Genomic DNA, 25,888 nt, shown 5'->3' with positions numbered 1-25,888 from the left:
TACAGCTTCTCTGTGCCAGCCCAATGTTTCATGCCCTTTCAACTTTTCTATCCCGTTCTTCCAGTTTGAATAACCAGTTTCCATGAAAGTTTTTTCCATTTTGTGAGAAAACTGAAAACGATTTTCTTCAAACATTTGCCTGCAAATTTTGAAAAACAAAAAAAAAAAACATCTTTTACCTTATTGTAATCGATCCATGCAAATTGCTGTTTCCAAGAGGGCTGATAACAGCGTTGTTTTTTTCTGGGAACAGTGTTCTTTGTCACCGCCACAGTACCGTCACTATCTGCGTCTTTGTTGTCACACACAACACCACTAACACTGGGTATAGCTTCACCATCACCATTGCTAACACTTGGCACATTGTCACATTTCTACCTAATTATAAACTTGTCCATTTTAAACTGGACAGTAAGGGACAAAAGATTAACAACTCAACCAAGTTACAGTAACACTAACTGACCACTGGTGATGGCCAGCTCCGGAATATTTACGTTCGCTGCCAACATTAGCTGTGGCCTCCATATTAGTACTGTGTGCCTAACAAGTAGTAGCTATGTAACAATAGTGTTGATTATTGTCAGGGCCGGCTCTAGGGAGGGGGCGGGGGGGAGGGAGGGGGGGGGGGGTGAACCGTGCCATGGCCTAGGGCGGCAGATTTTTGGGGGTGGCAAATCCATCTTGTGTAAATGAAGGAATGTGAGAATAAATTGGAAATACAAATTATTCATAAAATCAAGGGTCCTATTGAAAATTGTCTATAGTACAGAAACAGTGTGCTTTGATTTACAAAAGTAACATTTCCTCCAACAAAAATGCCTTAAAATGTATTGCACTGTAAATGTATCACTGACTGCTACTTTGATATTAAAGGCATATTCACAACAAAGAGACGAATGAGTGTGATATGAGAAAATAAGGCGTAATGTATGAAATACGTTGTGGGAAAAGTTTACTATGTCAAAAAAGGGGGGCACTTGACATATTCGCGTGGTGCGGCAAAATCCCTGGAGCTGGTGCTGATTTGTGTGGTGTTGTACCTAGTGATTGTCAGTAGAATTTACAAAAATGAATGAAGAGTCTTTAATGTTACCTAGTCCTTCTAGCGATCGTCATCAAATTCAGTGTCACTATTGCTCATTAGTTTCTTCTACTAGCTGCCAGCAGGCTGCTTTGGAGCTCATCCTAGCAGCCAAAGCGCTGCGAGCTCATGGTGAGCTTTTGTTCCCTGCATACCTCCGTACAGTAAAAGTGTGCAAATAGTACAGATGCAGGGGACAAACCCTGTCATGACAATTTGCCATATGCAGACATTGAGGAGTAGCAGAAAGGAATAGGGAATAGCTCGTAAAATCGGTATTTTTTTCCTACATAATCATTACATATTATTATGCAAAAATGTATGTGCACGTTTTAACAGATTTCCCAGGAAAGGATGAGGAAGGGGGAGAGAGCATTGAGAAATTCATGTTTGAATATTGGGGGGCGAGGCCCCTACTTTTAACTATTGGGGCGGTACAAAGTACCTTGCCCCCCTTAAGTCGGCGCCACTGAGTGAAGTATTAACATCTTCAAACTTGTTAATTATGGCTACAATTTCTCATTATCACTCGTACACAGCTAAAGAAAAAGTGAAAATTGTTGAAGAAGCCGATAATATTGGAAACCGTGCGGCAGGAAGAAAGTACGACATGAGTGAGAGTTGTATTCATGACTGGAGAAAAAATAAAACGCAGCTTCAAGAAACTAATAGTAATTGCTGGGCATTTCACGGCCAAAAAGCGAAGCACCCGGACCTCGAGAAAAGGCTCTGCGATTATGTAGATGAGAAGCGACAATACGGATGCGTGGTGACGAGTGAAATGTGCCAAATTAAAGCATTGTCTTTAGCCAAAGAACTAGGCATTACCAGTTTGAAAGCTAGCCGGGGCTGGCTATCAAGATTTTTCAACCGAAATGGTTTAGGATTCCAGAGGAAAACTACTATCACTCAGTGGCTTCCAGGCGATTACAAGGAAAAGGTACTGAATTTTCATCGTTATGTGATAAATCTGCACTGTAAACCAGATTTGTCCCAGATTTGTGAATGGGTGAAAAGTGCATGGGACTCCATTCCACAACCACTGGTGGAAAAATCCTTCAAAAAATATCACAAATTTACTGGATGGAACAGAGGACGACGCTCTATGGGAAGGTGGTGAAGACGACAATGATTCTCCCACTAGTGATGATGATGAAAGTGATGAATAGAGTGGTAAGAGAGGAAACATACTGGTATTGACTAAAATATTTTATTGCACATACCATATTAACAAATTCTTAAACAAGATAATTCACATTTCTTTTCTTGCTATTTTAGGTACGCGTAGATTCCCGGCTGGCGGTGATAATGTTCCCCGGCCGCCCGCCTGTCTAATGGGCCAGCCGGCCAGCTGGATGCCGCTGGCTGCCCGCCCGCCAGCTGGCCAGCTGCGCACCACTGTATCGGTTGTGTTGTAACGATGTATCAACCTGTACAGCAGCGTTGCTTCAAACCAGTAGTTATTACACATACTTTTGAACACATCATAATGTTGGAACAATGTTTTTTTGTAAATAAAACAAATTAAAGCAAAAAATAATTTTTCTTTCCTCTTCCTCAAAATTGGGGTGTGCAGATTATTCGAGGGCACGGATTATTAGAGTATATACGGTATATCTTTCTAGTCTATCTTGGCAAGTCACAGTGTGTCTGTAAAGGTGTAGTTATATTTCTGGAAGAACTACATATTTCAATTTATATCTGAAGTATAATCTTTCAGAAACTCCACGATGCAGCATAAAAATGTCATAGAAAATTCATTTGTGTATCTACAAGTGTACCATCCGGGTTAACCTAAATATTTTGATTTATGCCTAATGGAAATGTTCAAATTGTTGGCCTTCACCATTGTTCCATAGCTTCTGCCAAAGTGTTCAGTGGATTTTCGGTGTTCACTGATTGAATCTTGTCTCAAAGTGTGCCCAGCTTATGTGGTTTATGATGGTACACTTCCTCTTTTATTATGACCCTTAAGAAAAATTGAGTGGCATATAGTGTGGAGAATGTGCAAGAAACTGATTGGTTCCCTGTATTCTCTGTGCTGACCTGGTACATTTAGATCAACAGTCAGATTGAAAAGGCTAACTCTAAAAGGAACTAAATTTTTTAGTAAATAGAGATGGGTTATCAGAATGAGATTTTCACTCTGCAGCGGAGTGTGCACTGATATGAAACTTCCCGGCAGATTAAAACTGTGTGCCCGACCGAGACTCGGACTCGGGACCTTTGCCTTTTGCGGGCAAGTGCTCTACCAACTGAGCTACCGAAGCACGACTCACGCCCAGTACTCACAGTTTTACTTCTGCCAGTACCTCGTCTCCTACCTTCCAAACCTTACAGGAGACGAGGTACTGGCAGAAGTAAAACTGTGAGTACCGGGCGTGAGTCGTGCTTCGGTAGCTCAGTTTGTAGAGCACTTGCCCGCGAAAGGCAAAGGTCCCGAGTTTGAGTCTCGGTCGGGCACACAGTTTTAATCTGCCGGGAAGTTTCATATCAGTGCATACTCCGCTGCAGAGTGAAAATCTCATTCTGGAAACATCCCCCAGGCTGTGGCTAAGCCATGTCTCCGCAATATCCTTTCTTTCAGGAGTGCTAGTTCTGCAAGGTTCGCAGGAGAGCTTCTGTAAGGTTTGGAAGGTAGGAGACGAGGTACTGGCAGAAGTAAAACTGTGAGTACCGGATGTGAGTCGTGCTTCGGTAGCTCAGTTGGTAGAGCACTTGCCCGCAAAAGGCAAAGGTCCCGAGTTCGAGTCTCGGTCGGGCACACAGTTTTAATCTGCCAGGAAGTTTCAGAGATGGGTTATGTCTTTAAGCTGTGCAGGTGAAATTTTTTGGAAAAATATGATCTGGCTTTCATGATTCTTCATATACACTTCTAAAAAATGGCAAGAAATCATGTTTATCGTAAATATTTCTGCTTACATTGCATTTTTCAACTACAATAATAATTATATCACATGCCACACATTATTAAATGCATAGTGGTCAAGTCTATAACATATTTTTGTACAGAAATAGTTAAAAGATTCAATGATGTGGGCTGTACTCAGAACTGGAGGGGTAAGAGAAAGATGACACATGCAGCTACAGTGCACTAACTATCATTATTAGCTATGTTCTTGAAATTTGAAAAAGAAGTTGCTTATCTAAGAAATTTCAGTTTCTTAAATAGATTGACTTTAAGGATTAATAATAAATTGATTGACAAACAAAAAGAACAAAATTCAGTGATACAAACAAACCCAAAAACAAGGATGGCAAAAAGATGGTCTGATGCTGAATGCTATAGCAAAAGGAACGCTGATCTAAGAATGCTCCACAGATTAAGAAACCGGCACCATGAGGAAACACGCAAACTATATGCAGAAGAGAGGAAAATCTACCAAAAACTAATAGAAGAGAATAAAAGGAATACATAGAAAAAGAGGCAAAAAGAGAAGTGGATGAAGCAGCAAAAGACCCATACATAGTATCAAGACCAAGAAAACAGGCTCATACACCAAATATAAACATGAAGGAATGGAAAGACCACTTCAGTAAGATACTGAACAAATGAAGAATCCAAACGCCGCCAAAGAAAGAGAAACAACATCAAACAAAGGAAAAAGACAATGTTTGGGAACCTCTAAATGAAGAAGATGTAAAAGAAGTAAAAAAAAAAACACTAAAGAACAAGAAAGCAGCAGGACCCGATAATATATATAATGAACATATACAAGATGCGAAAGAGGCTCTCCAACACTTATGGATCAAACTATTCAACAAATGCCTGGAATTTGGAAGAATTCTGACCCAATGGAGACACTCAATAATAAAAGTTCTCTACAAAGGTAGAGGAGACCCAACAGACACAAACAAGTACCAGAGGCATAGCTCTTCAAAATACTCAGTTCAAGATGTTTTCAAAGATAATCGCACAAAAAAATCAAAGCCTGCATGGACAGTCACCTCCCAGAACCACAAATGGGCTTCAGATTTGGAAGATCAACACTGATGGGAGAAGATAGCGTATGGACAAGAATAAGCAAGTCAATCCTCGAATACAACTTAATAACAATATCAGACAACCTCTCTTTTTCGAACCTCATTTTGCAATCAAACGGGGTCTTACAGGGTAACTCAATGAGCCCTTTGCTGTACATTCTTGCCACTGAAGAAGTACTGTGAACTGGAATATATGAAGAAGCTGTACACATATATGCATACACTGACAACATAGCAGTAGGATCAACAGATATACAGAAGCTGCATAAAATCATTGAGAAAATAGATGAATGGTGCAGTGAACACAAACTACACATAAACATAACAAAGACCGAAATGGTGGTTTTCAGAAAAGGAGGCAAAACACTCAAGAATGCAGAAATCAACATCAGAGGACAAAAAATAAAAATCTCATCAGACATTAAATACCTAGGGGTAACATTGCAACCAACAGCCAAATGCTTCACAAAACATACAACAGAATGTACAGCCCAATCAATAATAGCAATACAGGACATCAAAAACATCCACCTACTCAGTCTATAAATGGCCATGAAATTATTCATCACAAAAATCTTGCCAATCCTGGCCTATGGGATAGAGATTGTATGGAACCACCTGACAGAAAAAATCTAGAAACACAAGAAAAGGTAAAATCAAATTATCTAAAAAGAGCACTAGGTCTCTCAAAGACAATAAGATCTAGACTAGTGTACCAACTAGTGAGAGAGACATTCCTAATTGAAGACATCAAACTTCAATATATGATGCCACTCACCAAATCTTCCAGAAATAAATAATTATTGCACTGTATAACCAGTTTCATTCATCACAGCAAGCATCTTCAAATATTATTAGCCATAACAGTATATTTTTTGCATGTTCTCTTGCCTATAACAATTTTGACATTTCTTGACAAATTAAAACAGTGTGCTGGAACAGGACTCCTACCCACAACCTTGCTATTTGTAAGCAATTCTCTTACTGAGTTATCAAGGAAAGACTCACAAACCAATTTCATAGGTTCATATTTGCCGTTACATGTCTCCTACTTCCCAAAGTTCATAGAAGCTGTCCTGCATATCTTGTGAAACTAGCACCCCTTGAAAAAAGGCAATGTACACTTATGAGGGGAACTGGCCATAGTTCACTCTCTGACATAGTCAAAATTACATAGGATGAAAATATAAACGGACACCTATCTTGTCTTGAGTGCCAACACCCAATAGTTTCAGAGAAAATGACTGCTTGCAAAGTGGGAGAACAAGTGCTTCTTTAGTAGTGTAGGGGTTTACAGCATGGTTTCAAAGTTTTGCCCCCCTCCCCCCCCCCCCCCCCCCCCAATACACACACACAAATATTTTTTCTTCTTTTAATAGTCATTTGTTGTTGCAGAAGTATGTGTCATCAACAATTTTTGTGACATGAAATACAGTGGAATTATTGACAAAAGAAATAAACATTTCAAATATTATTAAGAATAGATTTTATCATCACAAATGTTGTATCAATAACTGTAAGTGAAAAACATATAAATTCTAGTGCTTCAATCTTTACTTTAATTTTTTACTTTCATACTTCAAGAGAACCAATGCATATACCAGGGTTATATCTATCACAAAAACATTCATAGCATAAAATTCAGACCACCTCAAGCAATATGTGGAAGCATATATGCCACAGTCAGATTTTTTAGTGTGGATATCATAAGGTAAAGCAGCCTCATTAACGTTGCTAGGTACCTCATGATCTGGTGATAATTTCGTGCCAGACTAGGCATATTGAAGCATTTGCTCAAAACTTGGAGCCTGCAGTTGATGGTCAAGTTGCATATTTTAATTAAATCACTTCTACACGTGATTTCCCTCTGCTGTGTGACAGGAAAGGGACACTTGGGCAATCAGAAAATGTAATTCTTCATTTGTCAATAAATGTACACATTGCAGGTCGACAAAAGTGTCTTCCCTTTAACAAATATGTTAATACATGTTTTTATTGCTAAACATCCATCATAAAAGGAAATTTAATGTGATGAGTGTTATTCAAGAGAAAAACTACAAAACAACACTGTGAGCATAACTGAAGTCTTTATTCAAAAGTAATCACTAGAGGCCTGAGCACAACTATTCCACTGTTTCACAAGCTGAAGGATTCACTGTTCCCAGAATTTCTTCTGGTTCTGACAAGAGCCTGTCCTCCACTGTGTCCTTCAATTTGTCATCCAAGTTGAAGCACTTCTCTTTGCCATATTTTTTTTACTGGACCAAACATGTGGTTGTGACCAGACAACATGTCTGGGCTGTAGGGTGGATGCTCATGCAGTTCCCACTGGAACTTGGCCATTACACTTTGTGTGACAATGGAGAAGTGTGGACACATGTTATCATGGAGCAAAATCGGTCCTTCCATGGGAAGCCCAGGCCATTTGCTCTTAATGGACTTCCGTAGGCTATGGACTGTCTCAGAGTGCATGTCACTGTCAATGGTTTATCCATGCTGAAGGAATTCGATACGTATTGGACCTCAGACATTGAGAAAGATGCTGAGCATCAGCTTCATGCTGAGGGCACAGCTTTGAATCTTTTATGGGGAGGTGATGATGCATGCTTCTATTGCATGCTGTCCTGCTTTGACTCTGGTTTGTCCGAAGGTGTCTCACTATGTTATCCCAAAGAAACATATGAAAATTGCACCTGATCTGGTTCTTATAACATTTTGTACCTTTCCATTTGAACACTCTTTATAGAATTTATATGTTTTTTTGTTTTCCATTACTGTTAATAAACTATTTTAATAAGATTTTAAATGCCTATTTCTTTTCTCAGTAAATCACTGTGCTTCATGATCCCACATATTTCTGTGATAAAAAAAGCACACAGATGGATATGAACACAGATCACAAAAATTTGAAAACTTAGCCTGATCTGTGCCCTACTGACTCACTTGTTATGATACTGTGCAAGCAGACTGTTGCAGTCATTTTGAAACTGTAACCATCATTTTGTTTGAAACTATTGGGTGTTTGCTCCTAAGTCAAAATGTGTGTCCCTTTATTTTCACCCTTCTTTCACTCTATGAAGTTTTGATTGTGACAGAGAATGACTTATGTTAAGTTCTCCTTGTTAGCTACTGAGGGAAAGATCGATTTAACCATCAGTTTTGATGTAGTATTTTGTTAAAAATGGAGTAATTTGTTAATATACTTCTGTGGCCATAATATAATCCAAAAATAATTTATGCAGTGACCAAAACCAGCTATACTGGAATAATTGTCATTTTGTTGACTAACTAAACATTTCTGAATTATCATGTAGCATATTAATTGTGTATATAACACTGATGGAGAATTTATGGCAAACCATCATGAAACCATAAATTTATGAACTATGACTGATGTTAATCAGCTGATGACTACAATCAGCAACTGGTTTATTTTTTACAGGTTCACTGTTATACATTATACTATTCTGAAGTAATGGTACTTAGTAACAATGGACCCTATGAGGGTCAGACGTGTTTGACCAAACCTCGACAATGAGCATGCTTGCCCACTTATCATTATGACATTGCATGCCCTCTGCCCTGGATGCATGCCCTGATTTGGCTATGAAGGATGTAATAAAGCTGTTGTATTCTCTCCTATGGTAAGCTGGCCCACAACTGTCTTAACTGGTTCTTAACATCCTGGACACTGGCGCTAGGATGGAGTTGACATCCAAGCTGATCCCACACATGTTCTATCTGGGACAGATCTGAGGATCTTCCTGACCACAGTACTATCTCAACATCATGCAGACATTTCAGAGACAAGTGCCATGTATGGGTGAACATTGTCCTGTTGAAAAATGGCACCATAATACTGTTGCATAAAAGGTAACACATAAGAGCCCATGATGCCGATGATGTACTGTTGTGCCATATGAAATCCCTTAATCACTACCAACCCTGACCCAAAATCATACCCGATGGCTTCTCACATCATGATGACAGGTTTAACACTGCTGTGCTCTCCAAAACAATGAAATAACGGGACCTCTCCCCAAGTTGCTGCCATACTCACAACCAGCTGGCTTAGTGCAGAAATATAATTTATCACTGAATACAATGCAGCACCATTAATGAGCACTCGAATCCTCCCAGTCGTGTCACCACTCCAAACAACCATTTTTATTGTGGTGTTAAAGGAACTCTATGCATTGGATGGTCATTCCTTAGTTCAACTGCTGTTAGTCTCTGATCGATGGTGCAAGATGATGCAGAATGTTGCAGGGCGTTTATTGTTTTTTGGATGACAGGCAAAGATGTGAAGGGATTATGATGTGCTTGGTGTCCAGTACAGTGATCATCCCTTGTGATGGTCAACATGGTTGACCAGAATCTTGACAAGTAGGCTTGCCCTCATGTTTCCATGCAGTCCAACATTGGGTCACTGTCACATCTGTACATTTAACAAGTCTGGATACTGCACTATTTGACTGGCCAACCAAATGGAGAACCATAGTGAGGACTCTTTTAAACTGTTGGGTCTGATAACACCATATCACATGTTCAACACGCATCCTGTGCCCTCTACAGTGCTCACTCAATATCTCACTGTTTCATACCCCTTACATGCCTCATCAGGCCTGGAAACAACATTAGACATGAACAACACTAACACAACCTGGTGACCATTTTATCTGTCACAGAAAATTATAACTTTAGTCATTCATATACCTGCTGATAGTGTGTGTGTATATGAAGTGATATTGACATCTCATCAAGTCTTCTGTGTGGTTCACTTCTTTTGTCAGGCATGGTATGAAGGAGGTCACACATTTGAGATATAGAAGTAATAATTATTATTTTAAAATTATCTTACTTAATTTACTTGCATTATTTGCATTTATGTGATATTAGGTCCCTAACTGCCTCCATCATTGAACCAAATGCTAGGATAATACCGAATCCACATGTTGTTCAGTAGACGTATAAACTGAAATCCAGACAGATCTATTGTTAAGCAGTTTCAACTAAATTACAGGATTTTCTATTGCTAGTCTACATTAGAATAATTGGCCAAGTAGGCCTACTTTCTTCCTGGGTTCTATTTTTTAAATGTTCCTAATAACTAAATGCTGGAGTTGTTAGACATGACAATTTTAAAAATAAACAAGATTATGCAGATTAATGAGTGATTAAATTTGAAGTACATGTCCATGATGGACAAAACTGTGGCTCTTATTTTATATCTCTTTCAGGATACATTATCAGTGGCATAGACTATGTTAAGGCATGAAATATGACATGAACTCCAATCACTAATGTCCATTCCTCTCACAGGACTTGCAGCAATCACACTTGGTGGGCAGTTACAGAGCATTATGTTGTTGATTAAATATGACCATTTAGTGGTGGGCAGCCACTTCACTTACTTGTATGAAGTTGTTTTTTATCCATGAATTATACCTGTCACAGCTTCACTACACCCAACTGGTCTTTCACTATGACCTACACTTTATTGTATTTACCAGAATATTAAACCTTGTTCATATGGAATTTAATTATCTTCCTAACATGCAAAGTTTGTTGCAGGTGCCTAACTCTAAAACAAGTCCTTAGTGCAAATTCAGAATTCCTGTGTGCACGTTTCATACCAAGTGATGTCCAGGTCATTACAGTAGGAGCTGATCGCAAGATCTGTTATTGGGAAGTTTTTGATGGCTCACTGATACGGACACTTGAAGGTTCAATATCATCGGGCTTGACCTCACTTGATATTTCTCCAGATGGAAAATCAATTGTCACATCAAGTAGTGATATGTATGTTAAGGTTGGTACACCTATATTCTGAAATTTTGTAGAAGTATCAAACATTATATTTCCTCTAGAGAGATCAGAATTTTTAAATATTTTATTGTTCATGTTCCTCATTTTGTTTTTCTTATCTTCCTGTTGGAATTCATGAAAGAATGCTTCCTTCCTTAGCCTAATGAGTTATTCCATTCTCTTTCACTTTTTTCAGTCACTATCATTTACCCTTTGTACATCACTTATACTCTCTTGCGGTTAGTACTTCCACTTAGGCATATTGTATTTGCATTCATTGCAAAATAATCTAAAATTAGGTAGCTCCATCAAACTAGCCATTACACTTTGGATAAGAGACTGTTTCATGTAATGTGATTGTTTAAAATGGCATGGAAATGAGGGAGAATATATTTCGAAACATTGCTATCAATCATGTCTTATTATTATTATTTTGAGCTTTCCCTTATTACAGAGACTTATCTCCAACATAATAATTTATTCAGAAATTATTACACACAGAATAAAGGTTTTTAAACTATATTTTCAAAATATTCATCCAGGTGTTTCGATTTTGTGTGTCCTCTTCCTCTGTACCCATTCTCCGCATTGTGTGCTGTACATTTTGAAGCCAGGTGGTCACAGGTTGTCCTCTTCTTCTTCTTCTCCCCTCCGGTTCCCACTCCAGCATCAATTTTGGTATTCTGGCTTCCTCCATTCGCCATACTAGCCCGTACCACTGTAATTTCTTCCTATCCATCATGTCATATATTCTTTCTTTTATTTCCATTCTCCTTATTATTTTGGTGTTCCGTATCTACTCTTTTCTGGAGAGTCTTGTTGATCTTCTCCAGAAGTCCATCTCTAGAGCTTGTAATTTTTTAATGTGTTTCAGATTAATTGTCCAGGTCTCTGTTCCATACAGAACCACACTCTCTAGTATAGATTTGTATATTAATTTTTCAGTTCTGCTCATTACATTTCTGTTCCATAAGACTGAGTTAAGCATCCCAATGACCTTCCATCTGCTACTAATTCTTTTATTGATTTCTGACTCTGATTTTCCCTCAATTCTAAAATGGATTCCAAATAACAGAAAGTGTTTATCTTTTTGATTTTTCTTTCCTTCAATGTATAGCTCATTTGAATCATTAGTCAAGTGTTCTGTTTTTTGGTAATTACAAGCCCCAAGTTTTGTATGCTACTGCTAGTTGATTGCACATATAGTTAGCATTCTCCCCATCTTGTGCTTCGACTACTTGATCATCAGCAAACAATAAATGATGTAGGTAAACTCCATCTCTTATTTCAAATCCCATACTATTACATTTATGAGACCATGTTCTAAGGCTAATATCTATATAGGTTTTAAGTAATGATGGTGACATGGGACAGCCCTGTAAAAGGCCTTTGCTTGTTCTAAATTTCTGTGGAAGCTTATTGCCCATTTCCACTTGGCAAATGTTATCTTTATACATCTGTTGTATTATTTTAATCAAGGAAGGGTTTATGTTTGCCATATGTAGTGCTCTCCAAAGTAATTTTCTTGGAACAGTATCATAGGCCTACGCTTTTTCTTGATTTATGAAAATTAATCCTATATTTTTTGATTTTTCCCTATGTTTCTCCAAAATCTGTTGTAATGTGAAAATATGCTCTGCACATGATCTCCCAGCCATGAAACCCCATTGTTCTTCTTGGGTTTTAAAATTTTTTTCCAGTTTGTTTTTAATTACTTTCGCAAAAATTCTCATTAATGTGTTTGTAACACAAATTTGTCGATAGTTAGAACAAATTTTGCCATACCCTTTGTTAAATATGGTATTAATGTAACTTAGCTTCATCTTGTTGGGTATTGAATCTCCATGTATTGTTTTGTTGAAGAACTGTCTTACGGTGTACCAGTTTCACAATTTTGTCACCACCATATTTCAGACACTCCAGATTGATATTGCCTGGTCCAGGTGATTTACCTTTCTTTCCTGCTCTCAATGCCTGAAGTACTTCACTTTCTAAAATCGGGATGTCATCATCTTCATGTCCATCTACTTCCACTGTTCCTTCTTCTAGATATTCTTCTCTGTCCTCATTTAATAATTTTTGGAAATACTCTTCCCATTCTTTTTGTGTTATCAGTTGGAGATTGGTTTTGTTTTTTGTACCCTGTTGAAGCCCTTTTAATACTGACCATGCTTCTTTTGCTCTCCCAAATCCTAATTTGCTATTAACCTTGGCACATGTTCTTTCCATGCTTCATTTTTTGCCATCCTTATTTTTTTCATCACTTCATTCTTGTTTTCCTTGTATATTGATCTTGTTTCTTCATATTTATTATTCAACCACTGAAGGAATGCATTTTGTTTTCCTCTAATGAGGACCTCTATTTCCATTGGCCACCACTCTGCTGCATGGTTGTGGTTGCTATCGTTTTTACTCCTATTGCCTTATGGAACTGTATTCTGTGAGAGTGCACCAAAAGCAAAACTACATCTATATTCCAGAAGTCACTGTGAGCTGCATGGAAGAGGGTATGTCCTATTGTACCCATTATTAGGATCCTCCCATTCCATTCACATATGGATTGCAGGGAGAATGATTGTTTGAATGCTTTTGTGCTTGCAGTATTATTCTAATTTTATGCTCATGACTCCTATGCAAGGAATACAGAGGGGTAGTAGTATATTCCTGGTGTCATCATTTAATGCCTATTCTTGAAATTTTGTTAAGAGACTTTCTTTATATCTATCTTCAAGAGTCTGTGACATCAGTTCCTTCAGTATCTGTGTGAAACTCTCCATGGAGCTAACAAACCTCTGACATTCATCTTGTACTTCTCTGTATACATTCCCACACACTTGAGCAGTATTCTGGAACCAGCCACACAAGTGATTTGTAAGCAGTCTCCCCTGTAGACTGATTGCACTTTCACAGTACTCTACCAACTGAAGTCTACCATCTGCTTTACCTACAAGTGAGCCTATATGATTATTCCATTTCATACCCCTACAAAGTGATACAACCAGGTACTGGCTGATCCCAACAGTGGGTCATTGACATTATAGTCATAGCATACTACATTTTTAGTTTTGTGAAATGCATAATTTTACATTTCTGAACATGTAAACCAGTTGCGAGTCTTTGCACCACTTTGAAATCTTATCCGGATCTGACTGAATATCCTCCAGACCAAAAGGATCCTTCAGGATCCTTCAGACCAAACTTCATCACAGATAACTGTATCATCTGCAAAAGCCTGAGGTTACTATTAATACTATATGCAAGGTCATTAATATACAACACCAACAGCAATGGACCCAGCACACTTCCCTGGTGCACACCCTAAGTTACTTCTACATATCTGACAAAGACTCTCCACTCAAGACAACATACTGTGTTCTCCCTATCAAAAAGCCCACAGTCCAGTCACAAAATTTTACTTGATTTCCCATATGATCATACTTCTGACAATAACTGTAGGTGTGCTTTTCAGAAATCACTAAATATTGCATCTACCTGACAGCTTTGATCCAAAGCTGCCAGTATGTCATGTGAGGAAAGTGCAAGTTGGGTTTTTCACGATAAAGGTTTGTGGAACCCATGGTGGTTGGCATTCAGTAGGTCATTCTGTTCAAGATACCTCATTATGTTGGAGCTCAGATTATGTTATAAGATTCTGCAACAAATCAGTGTCAAGTATACTGGAAGTTAATTATGTGGATCACTTCTACTACCCTTCTTGTAGATGGGTGTGACCTCTGCTTTTTTCCAATAGCTGGGCACAGTTGTTTGTTCAGGATCTGTGATAGGGCTAACAGCTGCAGCTCCAATATAATATCTGATAGAAATCCCATCAAGCTCTGTTTGATTTTAACGATTTCAGCTGTTTCTCAACACCACTAACACTAACAATTATTTCATTCATCTTTTCAGTGGTGTGAGGATTAAATTGGAGCAGTTCACCTGGGTTTTCCTTTGTAAAGGAACGTATCAAAATGTAGCTCTTGCTTTGATACCCTCAATCTCAGTTCCTGTCTAATTTGTTTGGGAGTGGACATTAACTCTGGTGCCACTGACAGTGTTAACATATGACCAGAATTTCTTTGGGTTTTGTGAAATATCTTTCAACAATATTCTGCTGCAATGGTCACTGAAGCCATCATGCATTGCTCTCTTGACAGCCAAATGTGTTTCATTCATATCTCTCTACCTATAGCATTACACTTTGTTTTACATGTATTATGCAGTAATCTGTTTTTTTACAGTAACTGTAAATTATATACTCATTCCCATTATGAACTGTTATATTGGGTACATATCTGTCCAGAGCATGTTCAACAATTCTTTTAAAGTTGAACCTTAGGTCCTCTACATGCTCCTGCCCTTTGCTGAACATTTCAAGTTCCTCACTGAGATATGACACTAGTGTTTTTTTTTATCTAGTTTACTGAACAGTTATATCTATCTGCTTGTTGTAATTGTCCTTTGTAATTTTGGTAATTATTGTTACTACAAAATAATAATGGTCACTGATACTTTATTTATTTATTTACATTCTTTTGCATGGAGTCATCAATATGATGGCTTTTGCAAACATCAAGTACAGTTACAAACATAAAATGTATTTATATTGTAGCCTTACAGGTAGTAATTCAACACTAAATTGATGTTTGTCAAAATACATTACATCTTACACATATTAATACAGCCAATTATTTTTTATACATTATTTTACAGCTCTTAAACTTAACCATTTAAAATTCGTTGAGTGAATAGAGACACTTTTCAATTCAGAATTCTCTTAGTTTTAATTTGAATTGCTTTTTATTACTGTTTTTCATTGACTCTGGCAGTTTATTATACCATATTAGTCCCTTAGTATATGGGCTCTTGTCCATCATTTTTAATCTTGCACTTTGTCAGTAGTAATTCTCTTTGGACCTGGTGTCGTGGTCATATATATTACTACATTTAATTACCTCAGTTTTCTGTGAGACAGAAAAAGTAATTAATTTTTAAAGATACAAAGAGTATAAGGTGAAGTACTTGTGTTGTCTAAAAACACCACGGCAGGAGTCTTTATAGCCTATTCCATGTACAATCCTAAACCCTCTTTCTTGTAGCATTAGTAGCGTGAATGTATGCAGCACAACCCCATATTTCTATACAGTAGCTAAGATGGGGATAGATTGTCCCATAATACACGGTTTTAAGTGCATGGGTGAGCGGCATTTTGGACAGTTGGTTAATATGATGCAGCCCATTGCTGACTTTTTAACATACAGCATTAATGTGGCTAATACAAGGGAGGTTTGAGTCCAGATGGACCCCTAGAAATTTACACTCATTTGCTTCTTCTGCCACTATGCCGCATACCTCATTTAGGCATGAGTGGTGTGAGCTGGCAGACGTAAATATCAGCATCTGGGATTTATTTACATTGACCTTTAATCCTTGTGCATGAAAATATGAACAAAATTCTAGTATCCCATTACTTGCTGAAAATTTCAGTTCCTCACAATCTTTACCATGAAATAAAACTGAGGAGTCATCAGCATAATTTACAATGTGTGAGTTAATGGGGCATACGTCATTAATATATGCTAAAAAGAGGGAAGGTCCAAGAACTGAGCCTTGAGGGACTCCCTGTGTCACTGTTTCACTTGTGGATTTAAAATTTAAGATAAAAATGGTTCAAATGGCTCTGAGCACTATAGGACTTAACTTCGGAGGTCATCAGTCCCCTAGAACTTAGAACTACTAAAACTAACTAACCTAAGGACATCACACATATCCATGCCCAAGGCAGGATTTGAACTTACGACCGTAGCAATCACGCGGTTCCAGACTGTAGCGCCTAGAACCATAAATTTAAGACCTTATTGTCTATTTGATGTGTAAGTTTGGTACACTGTTTCCAATTCACCAGATAGGTGGATACAAGTTTCATTTATGCATCACTGATATTGTATGCTCACAGTTTTTTTAAGAGAAGCTCATGGTTTACTGAGTCAAAAGCTTTGCTCGGGTCAAGAAATATTCTGGCTGTGTGCATACCCCATTCTATTATGTTATATACTTCATGGAAGAAACTGGTAACAGCAGTGGCCGTGCTTAGGTCTTTCCTAAGCCCATACTGTGATTTGGTAAGCATGTTGTGTCTTGAGAAAAATGTTGTGAGTTGTGATAGGATAACTGTTTCAAATATTTTACTGAAGGCAAGGATTGGTGATATTGGTCTACGATTTGGAACTTCTTCTTTATTTCCTTTCTTATGGATTGGCTGTATTACACTTATTTTTAAGGCATTTGGATATAAATTTTCATAAATACTACAGCCAATAAGATAGGTAAGGGGTGCAGTTATTTCATTGGCACTTTTCTTTAACACTACACTTGAGATACCATCCCATCCAGATGCTTTTGTATCGTGTTAAACATTTCCTGTTGATTCACCACCATAAATTTGAGCTGTATACCATCTGTGACATTGTTTGGTGTGCCAGCTGTATATCTAAAATAGCGGCTGGTTGGTCAAAAGAAGAGATACAATGCTTATTGAATAAATTACATACTTCATTTGGTTCTTTCACTAGGTGGCCCTTGTGTCTAATGCTAACTGCTTCACTCTGTTCCTTGCAGGTGGCTTTACGATGCTTATTGATTAGTCTCCAGGATGTCTTACCTATGTTGGCTGAACAATCTATTGTATCATTGTTTATCTGTTTCCTCAAGTGTAAAAGGTCTTTGGCTTGATTGTACTTTTCCTTTAATGTATGTATCTTCGTTTCCTTATATAAACAGTCAAGATCATAGATATTCTGCCTTAACTTAATCAGCCTAGGTTTAAGTTTCAGCCTAGTATTACTTTCAAGATGAGACTTGGTTTGTAACCTGCTTATTTCTTTGAGATGCTTCAGCACTGTCCTATAAAATTTTTCCTATTTGCTTTCTGACCCTTTAGTTTGGTAAAGAGTGTCCCATTTCTCCTCTGCTAATTTAGTTTTGAAGGCACTGATGTTGGTGCTATTCAGGATCCATTTCTTCTCAGTTATCTTTGTTGCTGTTGGTACAGCTAACCTTAAATATTCTAACACCTGAGTAATAAAAATCAACACTTTGAAAGTTAACAATGTCTTTTATGTTTTTGTTGACTATTACATAATCTATCTTACTGGAGCTTGACTCTGTTACTCTGGTGTCAAGAGTTCACTATATTTGTGTGATTATATGAGTTTAATATATCTGTTATTTTCAAGTAGGTTATACTGGTGGAGTTAGCATCCATATTCAAATCTCCAACTACGCTAAGGTCAGTGGGGCATTTTTGTCTTAATTGCCGTGTTAAGTCTATCAAGATAGTACAACACATCTGTATTAGGTGGGTGGTACATACCAATAACTTTATGTTTAGCTAACCTTCTTGAATGAGTGTTTATGTGGACCACAACTCCAGCCATTTCAATTCTTCCTTCTTTGCATTATTGTTCAACAAATGAGATTTTCTTAAATGGAAGATGTTTATTTACAAATATAGCCACAACCCTTTGTGTTGTTGCCTGCAGTAACTATCTGCTAACACTACCATCTAATTTGTCATACTCAATTTCATTGTCTTTTAGTCCATGTTCTGTAATTACTAACAGGTATCGGGTATGGTGAATCCTCAACCACAAATACTTGCAGCAAATTGAGTTTATTCCTAAGATACCATACTGCACATTTAGATGCATTATCCTAAAGGGCACTGATATTTTACAGAACTTTGTGACATGGTATTCTGAATCAGTCGAGTTATTACACAAGCCTTTAATACTACACTGTAATGACAAGTTACTCACTTCCAAGTTGGTTCTTTGTTCTTTCCAGACCAAGGAGTTTAGTTCAGTAAAAGCGTGTTGTATGAAACTGAGCCTAATAAAACTCGTTGATTATAATCTTAGATGATTGGGACAATGGTTTTATGCAGCTCCTTACAAAGTTCCATTATCTGGTTCACTAAATTGAGCTTTTCATTTCTGTTTAAGTGACGTCCGTGCCTGGTATGTTCTTCATGGTGCAGTTAGCTTATGTTTAGGAAGTGCGCCTGATTTAATTTCTTACATAGTTTCAGCAGTTCTAAATTATAGCACTCAGTTCCTGTATTAACACACGACCATTGCAGAAGATCATGTCGCGACAACATTTGTGTTGTACAGTTTTGGCACTAACTTCCTGAAAACTGTGAGTGCTGACTCGCTCTCGCTTTTATAAACATAGTTGGAGCCACCAATGATTACAACGTGATCCTCTTTTTTCAGATTATTTGTTTCTGATAAATGCACGACTACAGCGCTTAATGTAGCTCCGGGTTTAACTTTTGCGAGTACAGATTACTCATTGTGTAAAGCTTCATGAACAGGAGCTGAAAGGCTTTTCCCGTTGCTGTCCACATACAGTAGCCCTAATAACTTTTTTGTGTTTCCACGCGTTAGAATTTTTCTGTTTCGGCCTTTATCGGAGGGTTCGTTATATTTACTTTCGTTGCTTCGTTGGCTGAGTCTAGTGCTGAAAACTAATTCGGTGTAACTGGCGCACCATTTCTAGTGCTTTGTTTTTGTTTTTTACTTTCTTGACGGTTTCGTGTTCTAGTTTTGGACTTAAGGCCTACAGCAGTCCACGTAAATTTATTTGTGGTTTCGACATATTCGGAGTTCGATATTACGTTTCGTTATAAATAACAGTTTTTTGGTTTGCAGATCACGTTTAACAATATCAATATCACTGTTATGTGGCTATTTTACGCCACTGTTTCCACTAGACCACAAACTTTTTTCATTTAAGAGTTTTTTGTTTTCTTGTTTCAGGAACACTATTTCTTTCTTGACAGTTTCAATATCACTATTTAATAACTTGATAATTTCTTTTTTTGTGTGTACGATGTTGAGAAGATCTTCACGTTTGTCACGCACACAATCACCACAGGTCCAACAAATATCATCATTTACGAACTTCAGGTTTATGTTCGCACACCTTTCATGTGACCAAAACTTGCACTTCGCACATAGGATGCCCTCCATCACACGTTTTTTACATTTTTCACACGACGAGTTATTATAAAATTGCTTTTCTACTGAGACCGATGCAACACTGCACTGACCTACTGGCGCCATCCTGCTTTTTCGATGTGGACGTCTTCAAATAGGTCAGGCTTATATGATCCAGCAATTCTCATTATTAGTGCCGTTCCTAACTGTCTGTTATAGGTAGTTTTGAGAGAAGGCATTTAGTAACATTTCACCGGACATATTATGACAGCTCCACAAACAAAAGTGTATTTTTTCCAATTAATTTTTAGATGATTTAAGTCTACACCAATGATTACAGTATGACTGGGGAACTTATAAGTAAACTGAAGTTTTCTCTAAAGTTACATTTTTTACACGACGAGTTATTATAAAATTGCTTTTCTACTGAGACCGATGCAACACTGCACTGACCTACTGGCGCCATCCTGCTTTTTCGATGTGGTCGTCTTCAAATAGGTCAGGCTTATATGATCCAGTAATTCTCATTATTAGTGCCATTCCTAACTGTCTGTTATAGGTAGTTTTGAGAGAAGGCATTTAGTAACATTTCACCGGACATATTATGACAGCTACCACAAACAAAAGTGTATTTTTTCCAATTAATTTTTAGATGATTTAAGTCTCCACCAATGATTACAGTATGACTGGAGAACTTATAAGTAAACTGAAGCTGTCTCTAAAGTTTTCAGTTACATAGCGAGATGAGCTTAGTGGGCAATAGAAGGATCCAATTATTATTTTATGCTCACCACTGATACTGAGTCTGGCCCAAACAATCCCACATTCCATGTCAATTTCTTTCTAATGCACATTCAGCAGAATTGAGCAGTGTGATTGTTGTGTATAGCAGGTAACAGTACACCTCACAGAAGGATTCTGAAGACTCTTGGAATTCCTACACTCATGTCCTAATACACTTACACCCTAAAGGTTTTCGTTGCTGACAATAAAAATTGATTTCTGCTGAACTGTGGCACACATAATCACAGTACAACAGACACAAATAACTTTTGGGTAGACACTGCCTCTTGATCCAGGTTTCAGAATGAGTGTACTCTGTTGATAAGATCCTCAATAAGCGCACAGTTACATAAACCAAGAAATTAGGAATCTATACTATCTCAAAAGAAATTATAAAACATACATCATTAGCTACTATTTCTGCAAATAACCTTTATATTTGGAGTCATTGACTGAAAAGCACTGTTAGCTCTCTGGCAAGCAACAGTATTTTTTTATAAAGCTGTGTGACAAGTAATAATGTACTGTAAACAGGACTCAGTATTTCTTCTTCTTCCTCATCATCATCATCATCATCATCATCATCATCATCTTGAACTCTTTCCAGCTCCAAGCTGTGTCTGTTTGGAATGTAAACCTCACCATCTTGTGCTGTTTTCCCACCATCTTTCTGTAGTCAGTCTGATCCAGGCCTTGTCTCTTTTTACAACACACGCCTTCACACCTATCAGCCATCTATCCCTTTGTCCTCCTGTTGGTTGTTCCTTCACATCTCCATATCACGCATCTTCTTGGGAATCTTCTTATTTCCCATTCTCTTTAAGTGCCTGTACCATATTATACACAATGTTTCTATCCTGCTCTCCTCTTTCACTATTTCTCTTACCATTTCATTCCATATCCTGTCTCTCCTTGTTACTCCTGTCCTACCAGGCTAATAACTGCTCGAGGAATGCGTCTGCCAGTCTGCCACATTCTTCTCATTTCTTTCATTTTCCTCTGTCACACATCCCAAGCATTTGACATTTTCCACCTCCTTTAGTTGTCCACCTCCAATCCTTAATACACTAGTTGAACCATATTTCTTTGTAGTTGTAACCAGGACCTCAAATTTGTTTACATTAAATTTCATTCCATACTATTTCACAGTTCCTTCCAAAGCATCCAGCTGTCCCTGAATCTTCTCTATCCTTGTTTACCCATATCATCATGCCATCAGCAAACACCATTGCTTTCATCTTGTCTTCTCCAGTTTTTCCTGCGACATTAGTTATTACCTCACAATGAAGAGGAGATATGACAATGCACAGCCCTGTTTTACATCATTTGTTTGCTGGAACCAATCTATCCTTTCATTTCCCACTTTCACGCTACTCAGACTTCTTCAATACATCTACTTCACTTTGTCTGTTGTCTCTTTTTTCCACTCCCTGCTTCTCTTGTGATTCCTAGACCTTCCTTCTAAAGAGGTTATCACATACCTTTCCTATATTGAGAAAGACCATCACAAGGTCTTCCGTAAATTCCTTGGGTTGCTGATGGAGCAATCTCAATGCAAATAAGAGTCAACAGTTGATGCAAGTGAAGCTGTGATAGGTCTAGAAAGCCAACAGTGGATCAACAACCAGCTTTGAGCAATGGAACTAGCTTAAAAATGGACAATATTTTTCAAAGAAAATATCTTTTTAATCTGTAAGAACGGATTCCCAAACTTGCGACTCAGTATTTACAGAAGTAAACAGATATTATCATTGAAAAAAAAACTTTGTAATCAAGTAAAGATTAAGCCACTAATAGCAGATAAGCAGCAGCTATATCATAAAACATACTTTTTTTCAAAATGGTAGCTTTCTTACTAATTTACTGGATTAAATTTAGATGGTATAAGTGTGAATAGCATTAACCATTATAGTGTTTGTAGTGAAAAATATTTAACAGCCATCATGCACTGTAACTGATACCCACAAATTATTAATTACAGCAAAAGTGCCATTCCAGCTTACATGAAGTTCAAGAACAATACAGACTTGAAAGCAGAAACAAAACCAATCTCTCATTACAGAGAATTATTTATCCCTATGCAGAAAAATAATCAATGATAGATTAATCAGTATTCTTAATACAGCATAAAGCTTGAATTTCTATGGTGGCTTGGCATATGTTAATGTATACCTTGACACATTCCACAAACCTGGAGGTATTCCTTCTTTATGATATTTGTGGAACATGAAGCATATGTGAATGAATGAATAAATTACTGCTTAATCTACTATTGACTTTTCTGCACAGGGAAAAATAATTCTGTGTAATGATAGACTGGCTTTGTTTCTGTTGTCAATTCTGTATTATTCTTGCACTTTAGGTAAGCTGAACAGACATCTTTTTTGCTGTAATAAATAATTTGTGGACTATCAGTTACAGTGTGTGAAGGCTGTTAAATATTTTTCACTGCAGTTTACTTGTTCTCATAAATACTAACTTATGTCATACGAAATCATGTATTTCAGCTTTGGAAGTACAAAGAAGGAATCTCAACTGATATTGGCAGGGGGCATGCAGCAGTCATAACTGCTGTTCGCTTTTCACCCGATGGTAGCTACATTGTGAGTGTGAGTGCAGATGGAGGAATATTTTGCTGGAAGTGCCCACGTTCTCGGCCAGATGATAATGTTGACAGAGAGAGCATTTCCAGCAGAATGTCGTCACTCAGCTCTAGGAGCCAAGACAAAGTCACCTCAAAAAAGGCGGCTCAACAAAACGTCTCTCATATGAAGGAAAATGGTCGGAGTAATTTAAAATCGATAGTTGAGAAACCAATAGAACACAACATTAATGCCAGTGATCAGAAGACAAGGAACAAAGGAGTGAAGGGATGTTCTTCTAGAGCTAATCAATTACTCAATAAACAGAACAATTAATGATGTTCGTCCAGCTCTGGCATTCCATTCAGCTGCTACATCTCCTCCACTTTCATGTTCAACTTGCTCATCGAACCAACATAACTAGCCAAGTGGTATGCGTCTTTTCATTCATAACGTGTTTTTGTGCATTATATATTGTTCAAATCAATGAAAGCTACAATTACAAATAATATAAAATAAAAAACACCTATATTGGTTTTATACAAATCAGATAGTTGTCAAAATTTTATTATATCTCCAGTTTGGTATCTGTCTTTTTATTTATTTATTTTTTATTTTATAAGAATTGTTGCAAATACTCACGGAACGCCACAGTTCTCTTTTCCAAATAAACTGTAAATTCAATGAGTAATATACTGCGCTTCACTCATTATTAACAGAATTTTAAACATGGTTGCACTTCAGCAGTGGTGCACTTAGAAACTTGATAGGATTGGAATATAACAGCCAACCAGTTGCAGAATTATGGGTTTATTAACCCTTTACTATGATGTAAATGGACATATTTAACAAATTACTACAAAAATTGAAGGTAGGAGTGATATAGAGCTTTGTTGTAATAGAATAAAACACAAGTGTCATTGGATCCAGCTGATGTTAAGTATGGCTTCATTGTAAAACATTTTAAAATCTACACCTATAACTACGTGACTACTATGCAATTCAAACTTAAGTGACTGGCAGGGGGTTCTTCAAACCAACTTCAGACTATTCAGACTATTTCTCTAATGTTCCACTATCTAACAGTACATGAGAATAATGAACACTTAAATCTTTCTGATGAAGCTCTAATTTCTTTTGTTTTCCTGTGATTTGTAGACTGGCAACAACAAAATATTTTTACATTCAGAGGAGAAAGTTGGTGATTGAAATTTCTTGAAAAGATCTCACCACATTGAAAAACGTTTCTATTTTAGCGGTTGCAATCCCAACTCACTCATCACACCTGTGACACTAGTGAGCTATTATTATCTGGTGTCTTGTTATGTCATCCAACAGCCAGCACAGGCACCATACCACATTAACACACACAAAATGAGCTCACCTACTGGATTTGCGGAGAAGGTAGTAGCCCTTGAACGACAGGAGTGCAGATAAGGGTTAAATCATTTTGTAAAATGCTGAAAATATACATTTTGTGGAGACGTGTGCTGTGACGGAGATGTCTCATGGAAACTGAAAATTAATTGAGTTAATCATGGTTAAAGTTAACTGAGGCTAGAGGCTGATTATCTTGATTTAATTATGGCAGCACATTTTGATGTTTTGGATGGGATAAAGGATGAAGAATTGTTGTATATTTACCATGTAAATTGTCACTGTATTGTTTTACTTGTGATAAGGGGAAGTACTTTTGAAGACTATGGAGACAGGAAGTTTGAGGAGAGATTTTGTCTTTCAAAAGAAACAGTGTGTGGTTAATAAGCCATACATACAATAGGTTACAATTTCCTACTATCAAAATAACCTGGTCCCATCCATGGACGAACTTTTAATGACATTAAGGGCATATGCAATGGGCACATTTAATATAGTAATTGGTGACAGTGCTCATGTACGTAGTACAACATGGCAAAGCATTATTAGTGATGTATCGGTGATCATTGCAGCAGTGTCACCTCAATACATAATGTTTCCATCTCGTACTGCATTACACTGTGTGATAGATGGTTTCAGCGTACTGGCTAGATTTCCTGGAGTCATAGATACAGTGGAGTGTACTCAGATAAGGGTTCAATATTTTGGGGGACTTAATGCAGCGCTTTTACACAATAGAAAAATGTTTTTCATTTAACTGATAAACCATCAGTGACCACAATTTATAAGTACAGGATACTGTGGCTCAGTGGCCTGGTTCTGTGCACAACAGTACAGTATTTTATAACTGCACTTGCTGAGCCCATTTTGAAAGTGGAGAAACACCAATAGGTCACTTACTTCGAGACAGTGGCAATGCACGCAGACCAAACCTATTGACGCCACTTTTAAATCCACGAAGTGAAGCAGACCGCCATTACAACAGGTCTCACACTACAATAAAGAAGACTGTGGGAGACAGTAGGGTTTGTGGAAGAGAAGGTTTCCAATTTATCCATGTGAATGAAGTGTCACCCACAAAAAAATGACAGTTATAGTGAGTACAGCTGCCTTGCATGGTATAGCAAGGAGCACAACCAGGGAAGAGCCAGCAGAAGATCCAGAAGTTACGTAGCTGCTGAGGCTGTTACGTACTGAGAGGGAAGCAGACATTGATGATAACAAACTGTTGCCTCCCGGTCAACAAATGTATCATGATGACAACTTGCCAG

The 25,888-nt window shown here is 37.6% G+C and overlaps 1 protein-coding gene and 1 non-coding gene across 2 annotated transcripts in view; both read left to right on the top strand.

Annotated features, from left to right (window-relative positions):
- The window catches only part of LOC124803016 (cilia- and flagella-associated protein 52-like), a 108,887-nt gene extending 85,158 nt beyond the window's left edge, over positions 1–23,729 (top strand). The window contains exons 11-12 of the mRNA XM_047264122.1: positions 10,640–10,877; positions 23,166–23,729. Coding sequence (XP_047120078.1) covers positions 10,640–10,877; positions 23,166–23,576 — 649 coding nt within the window. The 3' untranslated portion in view covers positions 23,577–23,729. The remainder of the gene's footprint in view (positions 1–10,639; positions 10,878–23,165) is intronic.
- Trnal-caa lies at positions 3,772–3,846 on the top strand. Its single transcript has one exon. It is a non-coding gene; the product is annotated as a tRNA-Leu (tRNA).
- Positions 23,730–25,888: the final 2,159 nt, after the last annotated feature.

This window comes from Schistocerca piceifrons, chromosome 6, assembly GCF_021461385.2.
Source record: "Schistocerca piceifrons isolate TAMUIC-IGC-003096 chromosome 6, iqSchPice1.1, whole genome shotgun sequence".
Classification (NCBI taxonomy): Eukaryota; Metazoa; Arthropoda; class Insecta; order Orthoptera; family Acrididae; genus Schistocerca; species Schistocerca piceifrons.
This window is presented reverse-complemented; position numbering and strand designations above follow the sequence as displayed.